Source organism: Panthera leo, chromosome B4 (genome assembly GCF_018350215.1).
Source record: "Panthera leo isolate Ple1 chromosome B4, P.leo_Ple1_pat1.1, whole genome shotgun sequence".
Lineage (NCBI taxonomy): Eukaryota > Metazoa > Chordata > Mammalia > Carnivora > Felidae > Panthera > Panthera leo.
The window spans coordinates 21,314,548-21,331,747 of NC_056685.1; the positions used below are offsets into that span (position 1 = coordinate 21,314,548).

Genomic DNA, 17,200 nt, shown 5'->3' on the forward strand with positions numbered 1-17,200 from the left:
CCACTGAAAGGAGGACCTTCCTTTTTGAAAGTCTATTTATTTATTTTTGGGAGAGAGCAAGAGGGAGAGAGCACGAACAGGGAAGGGGCAAAGGGAGGGGAGAGAGGGAAAGGGAGGGGCACAGAGAGAGAGAGAGGGAATCCCAAGCAGACTACGCACTGCCCAAGATGGGGCTTAAATCCATGAACCGTAAGATCATGACCTGAGCCAAAATCAAGAGTCAGACACTTAACTGACTGAGCCACCCAGGCGCCCCTGAATGAGGGGCTTCCAAGTGCTAGTTTAATGCTACAACGTTTCATTTTTCTAGCTTCCCTTCCCTCTGAGTCACACTTACTTTCTCCTTCTCCTGTGTCCATATCATCTTGCATATTGGATTCTTTCTATGTTTGGTTGGAGTATTTCTTGAGTAATTTTTTTACACGGGTTCCACGTAGGGTAAACTTTTTGAGTTTCTACATGTTCAAAAAGATCTTTATATTTCTTACATACTCAGTTGAGACTTTAGTTGGACATAAGAATTAGGATTCAGAAATGTTTTTCCTTTTGAAAACCCTGCTTTATTTTCTTGTAGCAATCAATGATGCTGATGAGAAAATTAGTTTCCTTTCTTTGGAGCCTTTGAAGTGGTCTGAGAACTACCCAAATAAATGTTCCCTTTGTTGTCTACACAGTATCTCAAACCCCCTAGATGAAACCACCAACTACCGCTACCAACATTGTGACTCAGTCTTCCCAAGGCCCATGTGACAGAAAGCTAGACAAAACCGAAATCTTAAGGTACAACAGCACCAATTTAACAAGAACAATGAGAAGTATTTGTTATCATTAGCCTTTCTTGGATTCAAAAAAGTGAGGATCACCAAAGTGACCGTGGCATACACTTTTTAGAATCCTTCCACCTATTTTTTTTCAAAGGGAACCATCCACTTGAACTGCCTCTCTTCCTAGGCACAGGGAGTAGAGAGCAAGTTCACTGCCACCTGGTTAACAATGGACCAAGGAAACCATTGGGGTAAGAATTTCAAGCTTTGGAAGGCACTTGCCAGTATGCTAACGGAGAAAAACTTAACCCAAATTTTAACAATTAATCCACAAAAAGTTAGGAAAACAGTTTGGTAAAACAAAATAAGTTCCCATGTAGAAAGACATTTATATTTACTCATGTCACTGTATCCAAAGTGATACCTGTAATTGAAAGTTTATGAAAGTCTTTGTGTTTAAATTCACGTGTAGTAAACACTAGTTCCAATTTTCAAGGCTCTCTTTTCCTGCCTCTCATATAATGATCGACTCTGTAATAACTAAAGATAAGACCCTTGCTAAAGCGTATCTTCTATAAAGCAAATAATCATTCCATTTCCCCAAAAGACAATACTTCAACAATGACCAAGATAGCGTCTCTTTTCACTGAAAAAAACAAAACAAAACAAAAACCACAAAAAACCCCAAACCACGAAGCACTACACGTAGACCAGAGTGTTTGCTCTCCAGTTTGAGTTGAACTTTCAACTTTGCCACAGCACGTTACATTGAATCCTGGCTCTGTCCACATTGAACTGTTATTTTGTTTTGTCAGCTGCTGACATTCCACTTTCTCTGGAATATGCATGCTGGTCTTTCTGTGGCTACTTCATTGTCAGGTGCAAACATTGGACTGCAGAGCAATAGATGGAGGTGAAAATGAATGGTAATGTTAATACAAAAGTAGATAACTTCTTAAGTAGGAAAAGGTAAGGTAAATAATGGTAAAAATAACCAAAAATTGTGATTAGAAATAATTTATGATAAATAGTTCCCATTTTCTTTTGAGTGTATGTATATTGATAAATTTAAAAAAAAAACATAAAATGAAGAAACAAGGTTCATTTATGACAGGTTGTAATTCTTAAGTTTGTTTTCCATTTTTTGCACGTAAAACATATTAAAAATCAACAGTTAATCAATATAATCTTCTAAATTAGGAATCAAGAGTCAACGTTTGTAATAACTACAGTGCAATTATGTTTGTTAATCACCATAGGATTAATTAACCATATTCCTTATCATATCCACTTTCTTCTTTTCTTGTCAATGAGTCATTACATTCTCTTATTTCTCCTACTTTCCACAAATATCCCTTTTCTGAAACTTTGGCCATTCTTTCTGGGCTGAATGCCTCCTTGCATCTCCTTTAAACCACTAAATAGATTACCATCAAAACAATCTTTCTAACTCATCATGAACAAAGGTAATCTTTTGTCCCTTAAATGTCATTAATCTTGACTTTTATGTTAACATGTTTCTTCTTTTTACCTTCTAAGCAGCACAGCTATTTTTAAACACCAGTATGGGCCCGTGGGTGCTGGTTGGCAGGGAAGAGGGGGAATGACAAGGATATGAAGAGAGGAGGACCAGCCTCCGTGCTGCCAGTTGGGAGAAAACAGACGGGGGGATTAAGAACATTGAAATAAGATATGAGGCTGTGTGCAAGCAAGCACTCACCATTGTATAGGCCAAAAGTAAAAACAAAACATTTGTCTACATATATCGCCAGTGAATTTTCTTCTAATAAACTTGTTACGCTAGGGAATTCTCTCAAAAATGGGACAAGTCTTCATTTGATGTGCCCTCTACCAGGGAGGCTCTGAAACATCTTGATAGACGATGGGGCTACCAAGCCCTACAGAATCCATGCTGATCCGGGCAATATGCAAATCTCAAGCACGTCTTCTCAAAGGCCCAGGAGGCCACAAAAGTGTCTGTGGGTTTGGCCTCCTCGCCTGGCCCAGATCATCCTAGACTTTACGTACACACCTTCTATCAAACTATCTGCTCTAAGAAATTTGTAACCAAAACTTCCACGATGGAAATGGCTCTAACGAAGATGATGAAGTCATTGTTTTTAATAGCAAAAGAATAGAAACAACATCTCTGGAAGGCGATAGTAAATTGACAGAGATTGGTTAAGTAAATGATGCTACTTCCGTGGAGTAAAATACTGTCCGTAATTGATTATATACATTGAGTGTCACTGACAGATGTCCCCTGTATCTTGTGTGTGCCAATATGCGTCAAGATTTGTCTGAATGGATGGTCGCAAGAAGTTTTCAGTGATTATCCCTGGGTGCAGGATTCTTTTTTACTTTCTTCTCTTGACATTTCTTTACTGAGAAAATGTATGAATGTTTTATAAAAAAATTTCAGACTTCCGGCATCCCACATAGGATGAAGAAGAAAAAAAAAGCCACTGCAGTACTATTAGCGAGAAAACCCAGATACGCTAAAAATCACAACCTTTCTTGGACCTGTCAGAGAACTGAGGTCACAACCTGGCAACATGAATTCCAGAGAGGACCTCCCTGCGATGGGAGATGTGATGCACGAACGGTCTCATCTACAGCAGAAGCAGTACCATGCCAGCTGCAACACAAGCAGGGAAGAAAAATAAGCTAAAATGTGAAGAACCATTGAAGAACAAGGACGGGTTACAGAGCAGTCCGAGTAGCTGGGGGCACAGGTTACAGGGAGAGTTCACACTCACTCTCAGCTTTTTGCCCCACCTCCCGCCAGATGCTCATGGGGACAATTGAGGGCAGGGCAGGAAACTTGCTGATGGTGTAGACTTTAGGAGGGGATCGGCTGATGCTAAGGCGAAAGTACCCTGCCTGGGAGAGAAGGACAAGTCTTAAGGCCCTGGGAGAGGGGAAGCAAATTCTCTGGCCAATCAGACTCAAAGAAGGTGATGGGTGGAGAAGTGTGAAACACCAGGCCCCACCCACTTCTCCCAGGGCTTTCTTTCCTAGGAAGGAAAAACTTTCAACTGCTGGGGAGGGCAGCAAACCTTCCTGTTCTCAGGGCATAGGTGAAGACATCGTATGGCAAGAGGGAAAATTAAAGAAACATTTCCTGGGGCGCCTGGGTGGCTCAACTGGTCGAGCGTCCGACTTCGGTTCAGGTCATGATCTCGAAGCTTGTGGGTTTGAGCCCCGCATCCGGCTCTGTGCTGGCAGCTCGGAGCCTGGAGCCTACTTCAGATTCTGTGTCTCCCTCCCTCTGCCCCTTCCCCACTTGCACTCCGTCTCTCTCTCTCTCTCTCTCAAAAATAAATAAGCATTAAAAAATTAAAAAAAAAATAAAAAGAAACATTTCCTTCCCTGGAAAGCAATTGTCTTAGGCCTTTAGAGTCTGTAATAATACAAAAGGGAGGTTACTACTACTGCAGGAGGGATGGGAACCTCCCGCCCAAGGTCAGCTTCAAGTACAGGCACAGGTAGACCACCACAGAGAGGAGGGGCAGGAATCCTGACAGAGCTCATCTCTGAGGCCCGGGCACACGGCATTCCCCAAAGACTGGTCGGGATTAGAACAAGAGGGAACCCCCTCTGCGTTACTTACGGAAGCAATAGCTGCCAACTACTGAGGGAAGGATAGGAGCACAGAGAAAGACCTACCCTGGGGCACAAGCAGAAAGGTTCTGCTGAAGTTGAGGGTGGCGCATCACTCAGAAAAAAGCCTTCTGTTCCTCCGGCTCCCATCCCAAGTGCACATCCACCCCAAGAGGTACGTCAAGGCTGCGTGCGGTCCATGAAGAAGAACCACAGCCACGACCCAACTCAAGTCAACTCAACTTCTAGCTAGACTGGCTGCGTCCCTTACAATAGCGATCTGATAGAAGAGGCATGCCATTTCCAGCTGTGAATACTGTTTACTTCAGTTTCTACTAGTCTACACGTGATGTCTGCTGGTCAGTCAAAAATGACGAGACAAAAAGGCAAGGAGAAGAGAAAACCTCGTGTCAGGAGACAAAGCAATCAACAAAATCAGGTTCAAAGAAGGCCCGGGGGCGCCTGGGTGGCTCAGTTGGTTAAGCATATGACTTCGGCTCAGGTCATGATCTCACGGTTCGTGCTGACAGCTCAGGGTCCGGACCCTGCTTTGGATTCTGTGTCTCCCTCTCTCTCTACCCCTCCTCGCCTCACACTTTGTCTCTCTGTCTCTCTCAAAAATCAATATACAGTAAAAAAAAAATTTTTTTTTAAAGATGACCCAGATCTTGGAACTATCAGATGAGGACATTAAAATAACTATAATTACAATGTTAAAGAATCTAGAGAAGTGAACGACACGGATGATTATAAATAAGGAATTTCAGCAGAAAGATGAGAAATAAGTATTAAACAAGAGTCAAATGGAAATACTAGAAATGAAAAAGACAACACCCAAAGTGAAGAATTTCTCTGATGACTCATCAGTAGATTCAATATAGCTGAGGAAGACAATTAGTGAATTTGAAGGTAAGACAAAGGAAATTCCCCTAATTGAAACACAGAGAGGAAAAAATAGCTCAAAACTGATGACCAGAATATTCAAGAGATGTGGGAGAGTATCAGTCTAACATACGTGTAACTGGAGTCTCAGGAGGAGAACGGAGAGAGGATGGGGCAAAAGAGATAACGAGAGATAATGGTCAGAGATTAATGAGAGACATCAAACCACAAATTTGAGAAGCTCAATCAAGAGACAGAGAATTCATTGCCAGCAGACCTGTACTGTAAGAACTGCAAAATGAAGTCCTTCAGGAAGAGGGAATATGATACCAGACAGAAACTTACCAGATCTACGTTAAGAAACGAAAGCTCTGGGGAAATGGTGTAAGTGAAGATGTCAGGTGCAAATCTTGCTGTGACAAATTATATCAGGTTTTTTTTTCCTTTTTACATGAAAATATATTAAAAAACTTCAAAATATTTGAGGGATGCAACATGTTAGGAATTCCAAGGACTGTACTTTTGATGGACACATTGGGAAAGGTTCTCCAGGGGCATTTGAAGCAAGGTAAATGGGCAGCCATGAATTTCACAATGACTTTTTGGAGAGCTCTTGAGAAACACTATCTTCACAGCTAAGACAAAGCGATTTGGTAGGAGATGGCCAAAGGCTCCTAAAAACTGCAGTGACTTTGTATTGGTCTCCTATTCATCAGTTACTTGGGTGCTTCAGTCCAAAATCTTTTTTTGTCGCTTTCCTAATACTTATTCTCCTAACACTTCCAATGGTTGTTGGAAACATCTAAAACTGTAGATTAAAATCTTTCTAATCTTAACATAGGCAATTAATTTAAAAATATGTTTATGCTTTATTTAATGTAAACCAATAGAAATGTTATGTATCCTAACCAGAATTATACTCTAGATTGTCTAGGCCCATGTCAATCAATTCCAGTGGCCTGAAACGGAATATGGGCTCACCGTATATATACATGTAGCCAATGGATTCACTGAACTCCATAACGCTTCATGGCATATGTTGTATGTAACTGCTTATTATATTATATTATATTATATTATATTATATTTTCATATATTTTCATATACTTTCATATATATTCATATATATTCATGTATATTCATTTATATTCATGTATATTCATGTATATTCATGTATATTCATATATTCAGCAGAGGGATGGATCCCACATTGAGATTGGTAAAGAAGATCTTCAAGCTATTTTCAAGATTTTTAAAAGCCCAAATAAAAGTGTGCCTTCATTCCCTAATAAAGTTGCATGAGCTAACAATCCTTAAGAACTCTTTGGATTTGGTTGGCATTAAATCAATTCAGTGAAATATCACCGGTTGTCTAAGGTTGATCAGATATGCAAGCTAAGAGTAACATGTGCTAAATGAATAAGTAAGGGAAGACAAAGAACTTTTATAAGTTCAAGGGTTTTTAATTTTTTAATTTTATTTTAAAAATGCTTTCTAACGTTTATTTTTGAGACAGAGAGAGACAGAGACAGAGCACAAGTGGGGGAGGAGCAGAGAGAGGGAGACAGAATCCAAAACAGGCTCCGGGCTGTCAGCACAGAGCCTGATGCAGGGCTTGAACCCACAAACTGTGAGATCGTGACCGAGCCGAAGTTGGACGCTCAACCAACTGAGCCACCCAGGCGCCCCAGTTCAGGGCTTTTTTAACGAACAAGCAGAGACTACAGGAAAAGAAAACAAAGGGATATTAAATAATAAAGAAAAGTTTAAATACCAGCTTTCATGAAATCATATGCCTTAAGAAAAAAAAAAAAATTGATGTGTTGGAAAATTATCCCCAGGGTGTGAGGACAAAGCTGGGATCTGGGGGAGATCTGGCCTGAAGAGCTCAGGGCTGGAGAAACTGACAAGTTAGCAGAGTTAGACCCAAAGAGGGTGGCCAGTAGTCCAATGCCAGTGTCCGTGGGGGTGCAGCTACCTCAGGCTTGACTCTGGCCGGCAGCCACACTGAAGCAGTCCTATAGCACTGAGTTCTATGACAGCATTCATGGCACCAATCAGCAGCATGGGTACGTACAATAATGGCAGTTAGGATGAGTGACAGCGTATCAAATGTTCGGTCTTCTGGGGGTAAGACCCAAGTCTGGGCAGCACCAGGACTCTGGCTAAATGACCTGGTGTTCACGACTGGCCTCAACCGCCAGCGGGAACTGGAGAGAAACCCACAGCTGACATCCAAGCAAATGGAATAAAGCAGCACCATGCAGCGAGGGGCAAGATGGCTGCCTTATGGGCTCCTGAATGTCAAGATGACACTTCTTCTGTTACCACCAAGGTGATATTATGGGACCTAGCAACTGCCCCTGGCCGAGCGTGCCTAGGGGAGTATAGATATCGATACAAATCTCAAATCTATCTTTTCCTGATTCCCACAGCAACATCTTGGGTCCTTACCTAAGCTATTCTAAAATATCATAAGCCCTACAAAGAAAATACTATCATTGGTCCCCCCCAAAATAAACGAAAAGGCAAGGCAAATCCATTATGCGATTCTTAACAAAAAGCATTTTTCATTCCTGCCACGGATAATGAATATTATTTTCTGTTCCAAATGTCCTGAAAGTATGTATTTAATTTACCATCGAACTACTCAGAATAAGATGATGTAGAAAGTAAAAGCCACCTTTCGGTTGAACTCTGAATATAATATCGCTCAGCTTGCCAACTTCGGTCTCGGAGAGAGAATCCAAGGATGAATTCATTTTAGTGGCACGTGAGAAATTTGATTTTGAAATAAAAAAGGTGTAAGGTATGACTTCTGTAATCTTCTCCTTTTAAAGTTATATTAGGAGAGAAAGATCTGGTACGATGAGGCAAATTCTCTTGGGTCAACCTAATCTACCCAAATACTGTGACTATTGCTTGACAAGCCTCCGAAGAGCACGCACATGCGCAGAATCACCCCAGCTCTGCGTTAACACCGCCGCCCAGGCGGCCAGATCCACAGCGAGCAAAATGCAGGCCTTCCCGCCTTGCTGGGCGGAACCGCTCTAGCAAAGGAAGCCAAAGGGGAAAAGAATGAAATAATGAAACAATAAACAGATTAGATTATTTTCGTCGTCCCTGAGGATGTTTATTTTAAACTTCATGCGTGGGGCGCCTGGGTGGCCCAGTCGGTTACTTCGGCTTAGGTCATGACCTCGCTGCGGCATCTGAGTTCGAGCCCCGCAGTCGCGTTCTGTGCTGAGAGAGCTCAGAGCCCGGAGCCTGCTTCAGATTCTGTCTTCCTCTCTCTCTCTCTCTGCCCCTCCCCCGCTCACACACTGTCCCTCTCCTTCTCTGTCTCTCTCTCAAATATAAATAAACATTAAAAAAATTAATTAAACTTCATGTGCAATTTAATCAAATAAAAGAGTGGCATGAGAGAGCAATGGTCAACTTCAGAAAGATTTTTCCCTCACCTACCTAGCCTATAATACTATATAACAATCATTCTGTACCCTATAATAATATTTTTTTAGTAAATTAACCAGCGTGCAGGGTGCATATGGTCATAATTTGCAAAACCGTTGCAAAAACCATTTTACCCCACAATGTCTAAATGGGAAAAGAAAAACGTTCTCGACTTTTTGTTGAAGTCCTTTGTGCGGTACAAATTGCTTTGTATTGAGTGAACTTTAAGAATGGGAACAGGATTGACTTTGTCCGTGTCCCATTTCCCACACAGAAGGTCCTGATGCTTTCTGCGGATCGGAGCACACACCATATGTTCCATGAGCACAGACCAGGTTACCCCGTGGAAGCTCAGAAGTCTTCCAGGGAATCATTGACTGGGTGCAACCTTAATTAACTAATTACCCGGGGGGAGGGAGGGGGGCGGCAGGGGAGGGGGGGCAGGCAAAAACCCTGGGAAGCCAATCTAACCTTGTTATGTGAAACCTGAGTATTTGCAATGTTTTACGGATATCAAAAACTAAACTTTACACAAAACACTGTCCAAATACAAATTTGATATTGTGAAATCTTTCATAAATAGAAATCAAACAGCAATGTTCGTATCATGCTTTTCAGACTGGCTAAACACTCAGTTTATCACTGTGTCCTCCTCTGTGTGAAGCATGTGCACCGTTCCCACCGAATGACACAGATTTCAAAAAAATAAGTATGATTAATTAGATAAGATAAGTGACTGATGTAAAAAAGTTCCTTCAGCAAGCTCTCTCTTTGGGCTTTTCCATGCGGTAAATGTTACAAAACCCTTTAGAGGCGATTTTTAAGAAATCCAGCCGGCTGGGCTTCTTTTTCATTTTTTAATTTCAAACAATTTTCGTTCTCTTTTGAAAGTTTTAAGGAGTCCGGTCTCATAAAATATTTAAAAGAGAAAAAGAGGGAAATTATAACCGGTGTGCATGATACGTAAAGTTAATCTCAAGTGGGGAATATACCACGTGGAAAGGTGATATAAAGGAGCACTTGCGATAAAAATATTAACAACAGAAGTGCATGTAATAGACGTACTGGTGAACTAGAAAAATATATTTCACTTTACAATCCGGCCAATTCATATAAATATACAAACACTAGCTTACGTCATCTCCCCCCATCCCCCGCTCCGGTCTCATTTTTACTTGCTGTTTAAACATTAACTTCTGAGTCTCTCCAGCTGACAAGGCACACAGTTAGGCTTTGGCCACATCAAAACAACAATCATTCTAGTCAGAAGGAAAGACTGTGACCCTAACAGAACATCTCATTGAACGATACCTCTGTGAGATCCTGTCTGCCTTTGTCTCTCCTTTACAGTGTATTTTCTATGGGTGAGACCAACTGGTTGTTTCTGCCCCTCATGGCTATGACCTTGAGGTCATATTTCTATGACCTCTCAATTTCTATCTGTAAACTGAGCACACTGGAGTTTCTAATCTGCAATTGCAGGACTTAGTTAGGGCCTTGGGCTTGCTGCAGGGATGGGGCAGCTCTCCCAGGGGCTGTGATCGCGAGATTAGAGACTCGGTTGCTCTGTCCCAGTCACCGACCTTGCTCTGCAGTCCTGCCATCTGCTCAGAGCCTCAGACCCGGACTCTCCTCAGCCACGATCGCCAAGGGGACTGACACCATCACGGCGGTTGATGGCGCCTTCTGAAACAGGACACTGCCTCGGCCATAGGCTCCCCGAATCCCAGGCTTGGGCTAGAATCCCTCCATCCAGTCTGGCTGCTCTATCCATTCGGGTCAGCCAGCCACACTGCACACTCACACCAGGGGGTGGGTTTTTCATTTTGTTTTTTGCACACACACACACACACACAACCCCCCAAATCAAAACAAAACAAAATCAAAACACATACAAACAAATAAAGCAAACAAAAAACCAAAAACTTCCCAAGTACTGGATTCTAAACATCTCGCTTCTAGAACCCAGGCGCTGGTCAGCCATGCACCAAATGTTCCCCCAAATAGTGATTCTCCTCCGTCGGAAATTACACTGCTTTCCAGTTGTGCACGCTTCCTAACTCTGTGCCCAGTGGCGGTGCTTTCAGAGGAGAGTATCTGTCTCAGCTCCGGGGGGAGTGACTCTTTCCCTCCACCTGCATGCTTACTCCTCTGCTCGGGAGGAACAGGGAGCCATCTGGCTGGTGAGTCGGCACGAGAGGCCTGCACCTCTGCATTTAGAATACGGATGAGCCCCCGGAGCAAGAATCGGCTTTGCTCCTCCGGGTCCCCAGCGTTGGGGAAGCAGATTCTGCCCCCTGTGGGGAAAGGAGGAAGAGCAGGGGAACGCGCAGAAAGGAGAGTTTGGGAAGTGCTGCGCGTTGCCTGTGCCTATCGCCAACCGGCTTCTAAGCTTTCTAAAAACTCCACATGGAAAAAGAGTTTTGACTAGTCATACCATTCACAGTGCCCCCGGGCTGGGTCACTGCTGGGAGAATTACGATCCCCATGACTCACAGCAGAAAGGTCCCTTCAGGATCATAGGAAGGTGGGGCTCCTGAGATGGGGGGAGGAGTGTCTCCTCAGTGCCCGCACAAGAAGCCGACAGGGTGGGTTGCACATCACAAAGCTACTTCCTAACATGGTCTCTTGTACGGACCAGCGGTACCGCGGCAGGCCCGGTAAAAGCAACTCTGATTGGTGGCGGTCTAGCGGATTAGGACAGGAAGAGCGTATATTTCATGCGTGCATGTCCCTGACGGTGTGAGTTAATCCAGCTGTCAATTTAGAATACTATGAGCGAATAGGGGCGCCCAGGGGGCTCAGTCTGTTGAGGGTTGAGCGCCCGACTTCGGCTCAGCTCGTGATCTAGCAGTCCGTGGGTTCGAGCCCCGAGTCCGGCTCTGCACCCACAGCTCGGAGCCTGGGGTCTGCTTGGGATTCTGTGTCTCCCTCTCTCTCTCTGCCCCTCCCCTGCTTGCGCTCTGTCTCTCAAAAATAAACAAACGTTAATTAGAATACTATGAGCAAATGGACTGTGTAGCCTTCATGCCCTGAAAATTCAGGGAATTTTCAGTAAGCTTTTGACAGATATCGGGCAGTAATGAGTTAGAAATTATACCCCCTAGAACGTGCTTTGGACGTTCTATCCTGCTAATTTAATAGAGACCCACTAAGCCTTAGTGACGAAGCTAATAAACCACCAACCTGGGGACAAGGGTGGCATCCTCTTGGGCAGTCAAGGGACCCAACAAGGACACCTTGGTGCACAGAAGAGCAGACAGAGCCCTGCCCAGCTGCACGCACAGAGAGTAGGGGACCCCGCGGGTGAGACCGGCCGCCTTGCTGATGCTGGCCGTGAGGTCGCTATAGTGCCGGCAGAACGGCGGCCCTTTGTGGACCAAAGTGTCATGGCGTGTGGTCGTATGAGAAGTTCTTACCACAGGCTGTTCTTCCTTGGCAGATTTCTTCGGAGTCTTGACTTTCTTGGTCTTAACAGGCGCTAAACTGGAGGGCGAGCGTGCCCTTGAAATGGTTCCAGGCCTGGATGGAATCCTGGGTTGTGAGGACCACAGAGACAAAGAGGTTTCTTTCTCCTTGAGTGTTCTCCAGCTCTGGCACACAAAAACAACCAACTTTGTTATTCTCGCTTCACGCCTCTGATTCACGTCTCTTTCTTTTCCTCCCTTGAGCGGGCATTTCAGGCTAAAGTGTTCATTCCCAAAGAGCATGGATCTGTTCCTTTTCCCCGGTCCCACACTCCCCGTTGGCCTGATTTAATTTGCAGGCTGGGTCTGTTTTTCCACTCCTCCCCCTGATGCTGCTGTACTAAGAAAAACATACCAACAAATTCAGTGTTTCCTGGAAGCAGCTGGAAAGGCGGGGGCGGGGTGAGGAGTGGGGTGCAGTGACAGCTTGAGGTCTGTATTGGATTTGTAGGGAGCTCGGGGAAGAGAAGGTAGGAGGGAAGGGACAGGAGTCTGAAGAGACAGGGCATGAGCAGGGGAGGGGCAGACAGAGAGGGAGGCACAGAACCAGAAGCAGGCTCCAGGCTCCGAGCTGTCAGCACAGAGCGGGGCCCGAACTCACGGACCGCGAGATCATGACCCGAGCCAAAGTTGGAAGCCCACCCGACTGAGCTGCCCAGGCGCCCCCAGGTTTGCCTTCTTGTCAGCTTACACTCCTCTCACTGATCTCAGCCTTCCGGCTGCTGGTTTCCCACCCACACTTTTTTTTTTTTTTTAAGTTTATTTATTTATTTTGAGAGAGAGAAAGCACAAGTGAAGGAGGGCAGAGAGAGAGGGAGACACAGATTCCCAAGCAGGCTCCACACGGTCAGCGTGGAGCCCGACGCGGGGCTCGAACCCCCGAACCATGAGATCGTGACCTGAGCCAAAGGCAGACACTTAACCGACTGAGCCACCCAGACGCTCCTCGCATATACACTTTTAAGCATTTTCTCCTTCAGACTCAGATCTTGGAAAGTGAAAAGTCTCGGTACGGTATGCAGGCATTCTTCAACCCAGATGCCAAAATGAGACACACACAGAATAAAAGACAAAAAAAGAACTTAAAGTTAAGTGCAAACCTTGACGCTTAGGCTCTCAATCCTCTTCCTTGTTTCCATGTCCTCCTTCTGTTTATTAATCTGTGAAATGGAAGGCCCGTATCATTTGTTATCATTTGCAAAGATTCAAAAGAATTTTCTAGAAGACTTCCTCAAGCAATGAAAGAATAGAATTGTAGACCCCTTGACTGCTAAAACTATGATGAGGATGTAAGGTTATAATGTTGAATATGAATTAGAGGATAAATTTGTACCCAGAAAAAAAACACTTAAAAGAGGTGAACAGAAAGAAATAAAATTGTAAATGTTTAAAGTCATTAGCATTTGTTCATTGCTTTAAGCATAATAGAGACTATAGAGAAATATATATTGTTTGCTTTTGTGGTAATAATTTGTTTCATGTATTTTTACGATAGCTATAAATCCCAGGTCTTATAAAATTTGCAAAGAAATTTCAGATAATTCAATAGCCAGACTTCGATCATATAATGATGAAATTTTGATTTAAAGAATCAATTCTAGGTTCCAGGCATAAAAGGCTTTTTATCATACGTATCATTGAGATATAACTGACATATAACGCTATATTAGTTTTGGGTCTGCAACGTAATAATTCAAAATTTGCTTCTATTGCAACATGATCACCACAATAAATGTAGTTAAAACATCCATCACCACACAGTTACATTTTTTTCTTGTGGCGAGAACATTTAGGATTTACTCTCTTAGCAACTTTCAAATATACTATACAGTCTTATTAACCATAGTCACCATGTTGCACGTGATGCTCCAATGACCGCTTTTTATCTCATAACTGGAAATTTGCCCTTTTTGACCACCTTCACCCATTTCACCCACGTCCCACCCTACCCTCTGGCATTTCTAAGTTCATTTTCTCTAAGTTCATTTTCTCTAAAAACAAATCTAAGTTTGTTTTTAGATTCCACCTATAAGTAAGGTGATACAGTATTTGTCTTTCTCTGATTCACATCACTTTGTATAATTTCCTTCAGATCCATCTGTGTTGTTGCAAGGGGCAAATAATATATCATTAATGCATGCGTCAATCATATTAAGCTTTCTTCATATTAATTTATGAGTAATGCCAGTGATTTAAAAAAAAATTTTTTTTAACATTTATTTATTGTTGAGAGACAGAGCGTGAGCAGGGGAGGAACAGAGAGAGAGGGAGACACAGGATCCGAAGCAGGTTCCAGGCTCTGAGCTGTCAGCACACAGCCCGACGCGGGGCTCGAACCCACGAACCGCGAGATCATGACCCCAGCTGAAGTCAGACACTTAACCGACTGAGCCACCCGGGCGCCCCAATGCCAGCGATTCTAATTCTGGCTAATCTTATGAAAAATGAGAAATACCTCTAGCCGATCATCTCACTAGCGTCTCATCAACTACAATGGAGTTTCAAAAGTAGTTGTCACCTACAGATAGAGCAGAATTCAACCGAAGACAGGTCTGTGTCATGAACTCTTGAGGTCTGGGGGGATGGTAACTGGTGTCCATGGAGCGCTGCATTTGGGGAGAACTGGGCAGGTGTGCTGAGATCAAGGAGAACACGCAAAGCTTGGATTTTATTTCAAACGCAGGAGGGCACCACTGAATGACTTTAAGTGTGTGGGGGTGTATGTGTGTGACATGATAATATTCACATTATGAAGGCGTAATTAGGTGGGGGCTACGCTTCTGGTCACGGCCGAGTAACTGCTGTGAAACCAACCCTCCCGCAGATGACAGCTATAAACTCTGGAGAAAAGTATACGAAAGCAATTACTTGAAGACAATGGCTTTAAACTTGAGAGCGGTGCCCCGTCTGGCTGGTGGGGGGAGTAACTAAAACCGAGGGGAAACCCGCAGCCTTTCAGGATTGCTGAGGACACAGTTCAGGACAGCCATAGCCAACGAAAGGCCCAAGGCAAGGAGACCCCGAGGAAAGTCAGACTGCACGGCCCCAAACCGTGTGCGTAAATTTTGCCTAATCTCTAGCTGATGCCTGGGCGATGCCTGCAGCGAAGGGAAGCCTTGAGGATGGAATTAGGATTGGTGGCGATGTCGCCACCCACCGCCTGCGACACGCGGCTGCAGTTTGATTGCAACCAAGTTCATTGCCTGCTTTTTAAAATTTTTTTTTTAATTTTTTTTAACGTTTTTTTTTTTTTTTTTAATTTATTTTTGAGACAGGGAGAGACAGAGCATGAACAGGGGAGGGTCAGAGAGAGGGAGACACAGAATCTGAAACAGGCTCCAGGCTCCGAGCTGACAGCACAGAGCCTGACGCGGGGCTCGAACTCACGGACCGCGAGATCATGACCTGAGCCGAAGTTGGCCGCTTAACCGACTGAGCCATCCAGGCGCCCCTGCCTGCTTTTTAAAATTTATTTCTTTATGTTTTTTTTTTTTTTTTCTGATACAGAGCATAAGCAGAGGAGGGGCAGAGAGGGGGACAGAGGATCCCAAGAGGGCTCTGTGCTGACAGCAGCGAGCCCGATGCGGGGCCCCAACTCACAAACCGTGAGATCATGACCTGAGCCGAAGCTGGACGCTCAACCGAGAGAGCCACTCATTGCTTGATTCTTCACTTGATCTTAGCCAAAAGGCCGAGAAGCGATACTCATTGCTTGATTCTTAAAAATGGCATAGAACATTCATAATGTCCTTAAAATCCCCAAATGCGCCACACAACAAGGGTGTGTGGTTGATCTATTCTCAAGGAAAAGCCTGTTAACAGACTGACACTTGGACGGTAGCTGAAAAACTAGTGGGATGACGTCTCTAAAGTGCTAAAAGAATGAAAGAGAAGCCAACACTGTCGACTCGGGATTCTGGGCTGAGAGAAAGTATCTTTCGAGGTCGACGGCAAAGGAGGGACACCTGGGCGGCTCAGTCACTTATGTGTTGGGCTTCAGGGCAGGTCATGATCTCCTGGTTCGTGGGCTCGAGCCCCACGTTGGGCTCTGTGTTGACAGCTCAGAGCCTGGAGCCTGCTTCCGATTCCGTGTGTGTGTCTCTCTTTGCCCCTCCCCCTCTGTCGCTCACCCTCTGTCTGTCTCTCTCTCTCTCTCTGTCTCTCTCTCAACAACAAACATTAAAAAAACAAAAAAACAGAGGGACGGCACCACCACGGTCCTGATCTATGAGAAACGCTAAAGGAATCTCCTCAGACCGAAGAAAATTGATCCCAGGGACAGCCTCCAATCTTTAGGAAGGAAAGCAGATCATCAGAAATGGTAAATAGGTAAGAGTATTTTGTTTTCATTTCTTTCAAATACATGCAACTATTGAAAGCAAAAATTGTAAGAAAATAAAATAATAAAGCAAAAATTATAGGGGCACCTGGCTGGCTCAGTAGGTAGAATGTTCAACTGCTGACTGTGAATTCAAGCCCCTCGTTGGGTATACAGATTACATAAATACACAAATAAAACTTTTAAAAAAAAGTAAGGCAAAAGTTGTAATTGTGATGTAAATAGAATACATAGAACAACTTTCACTTGAAGAATGGAGAAATAAATCTATATAAACAAACCTACGTATTTCAGGTGTACTATATGTTACACGAAATGGCCCTAAATTAACTCTAAGCCAAACGGCAACAAGTTAAGGATGTAAATTATAATTGCCAGAGTAACCACTGAAAGATAGGCGAAAAGCCAAAATGATAACAGATAAAGTAAAATGGGATTCTAAAACATATGAAAAGAAAGGTAAAAACCAATCAATCAACAAAGGAACAGAGGAAAAATGACAATGCAAAACCCAGAGGGCACATGTAGAAAGCAAGTAATAAAATGGTAGAACCTAATCCACCCCTATCAATAATCACATTGAATGTTGATAGACTAAGCAATCTGGTTAAAATGCTGAAATGGCCGGAATGTGTAAAAAAGTCAAGAACCGGGGCACCTGGGTGGCTCAGTCGGTTAAGCGCCCGACTTCA

The 17,200-nt window shown here is 43.7% G+C and overlaps 1 protein-coding gene across 2 annotated transcripts in view; it reads right to left on the reverse strand.

Moving 5' to 3' along the window:
* The window catches only part of CB4H10orf67 (chromosome B4 C10orf67 homolog), a 160,536-nt gene that overhangs the window by 55,218 nt on the left and 88,118 nt on the right, over positions 1-17,200 (reverse strand). For both annotated transcript variants that reach the window (XM_042945106.1, XM_042945107.1), the window contains exons 9-10: positions 13,270-13,329; positions 12,122-12,295 (exon numbers count right to left, since the gene is read on the reverse strand). In XM_042945106.1, coding sequence (XP_042801040.1) covers positions 12,122-12,295; positions 13,270-13,329 — 234 coding nt within the window. The remainder of the gene's footprint in view (positions 1-12,121; positions 12,296-13,269; positions 13,330-17,200) is intronic.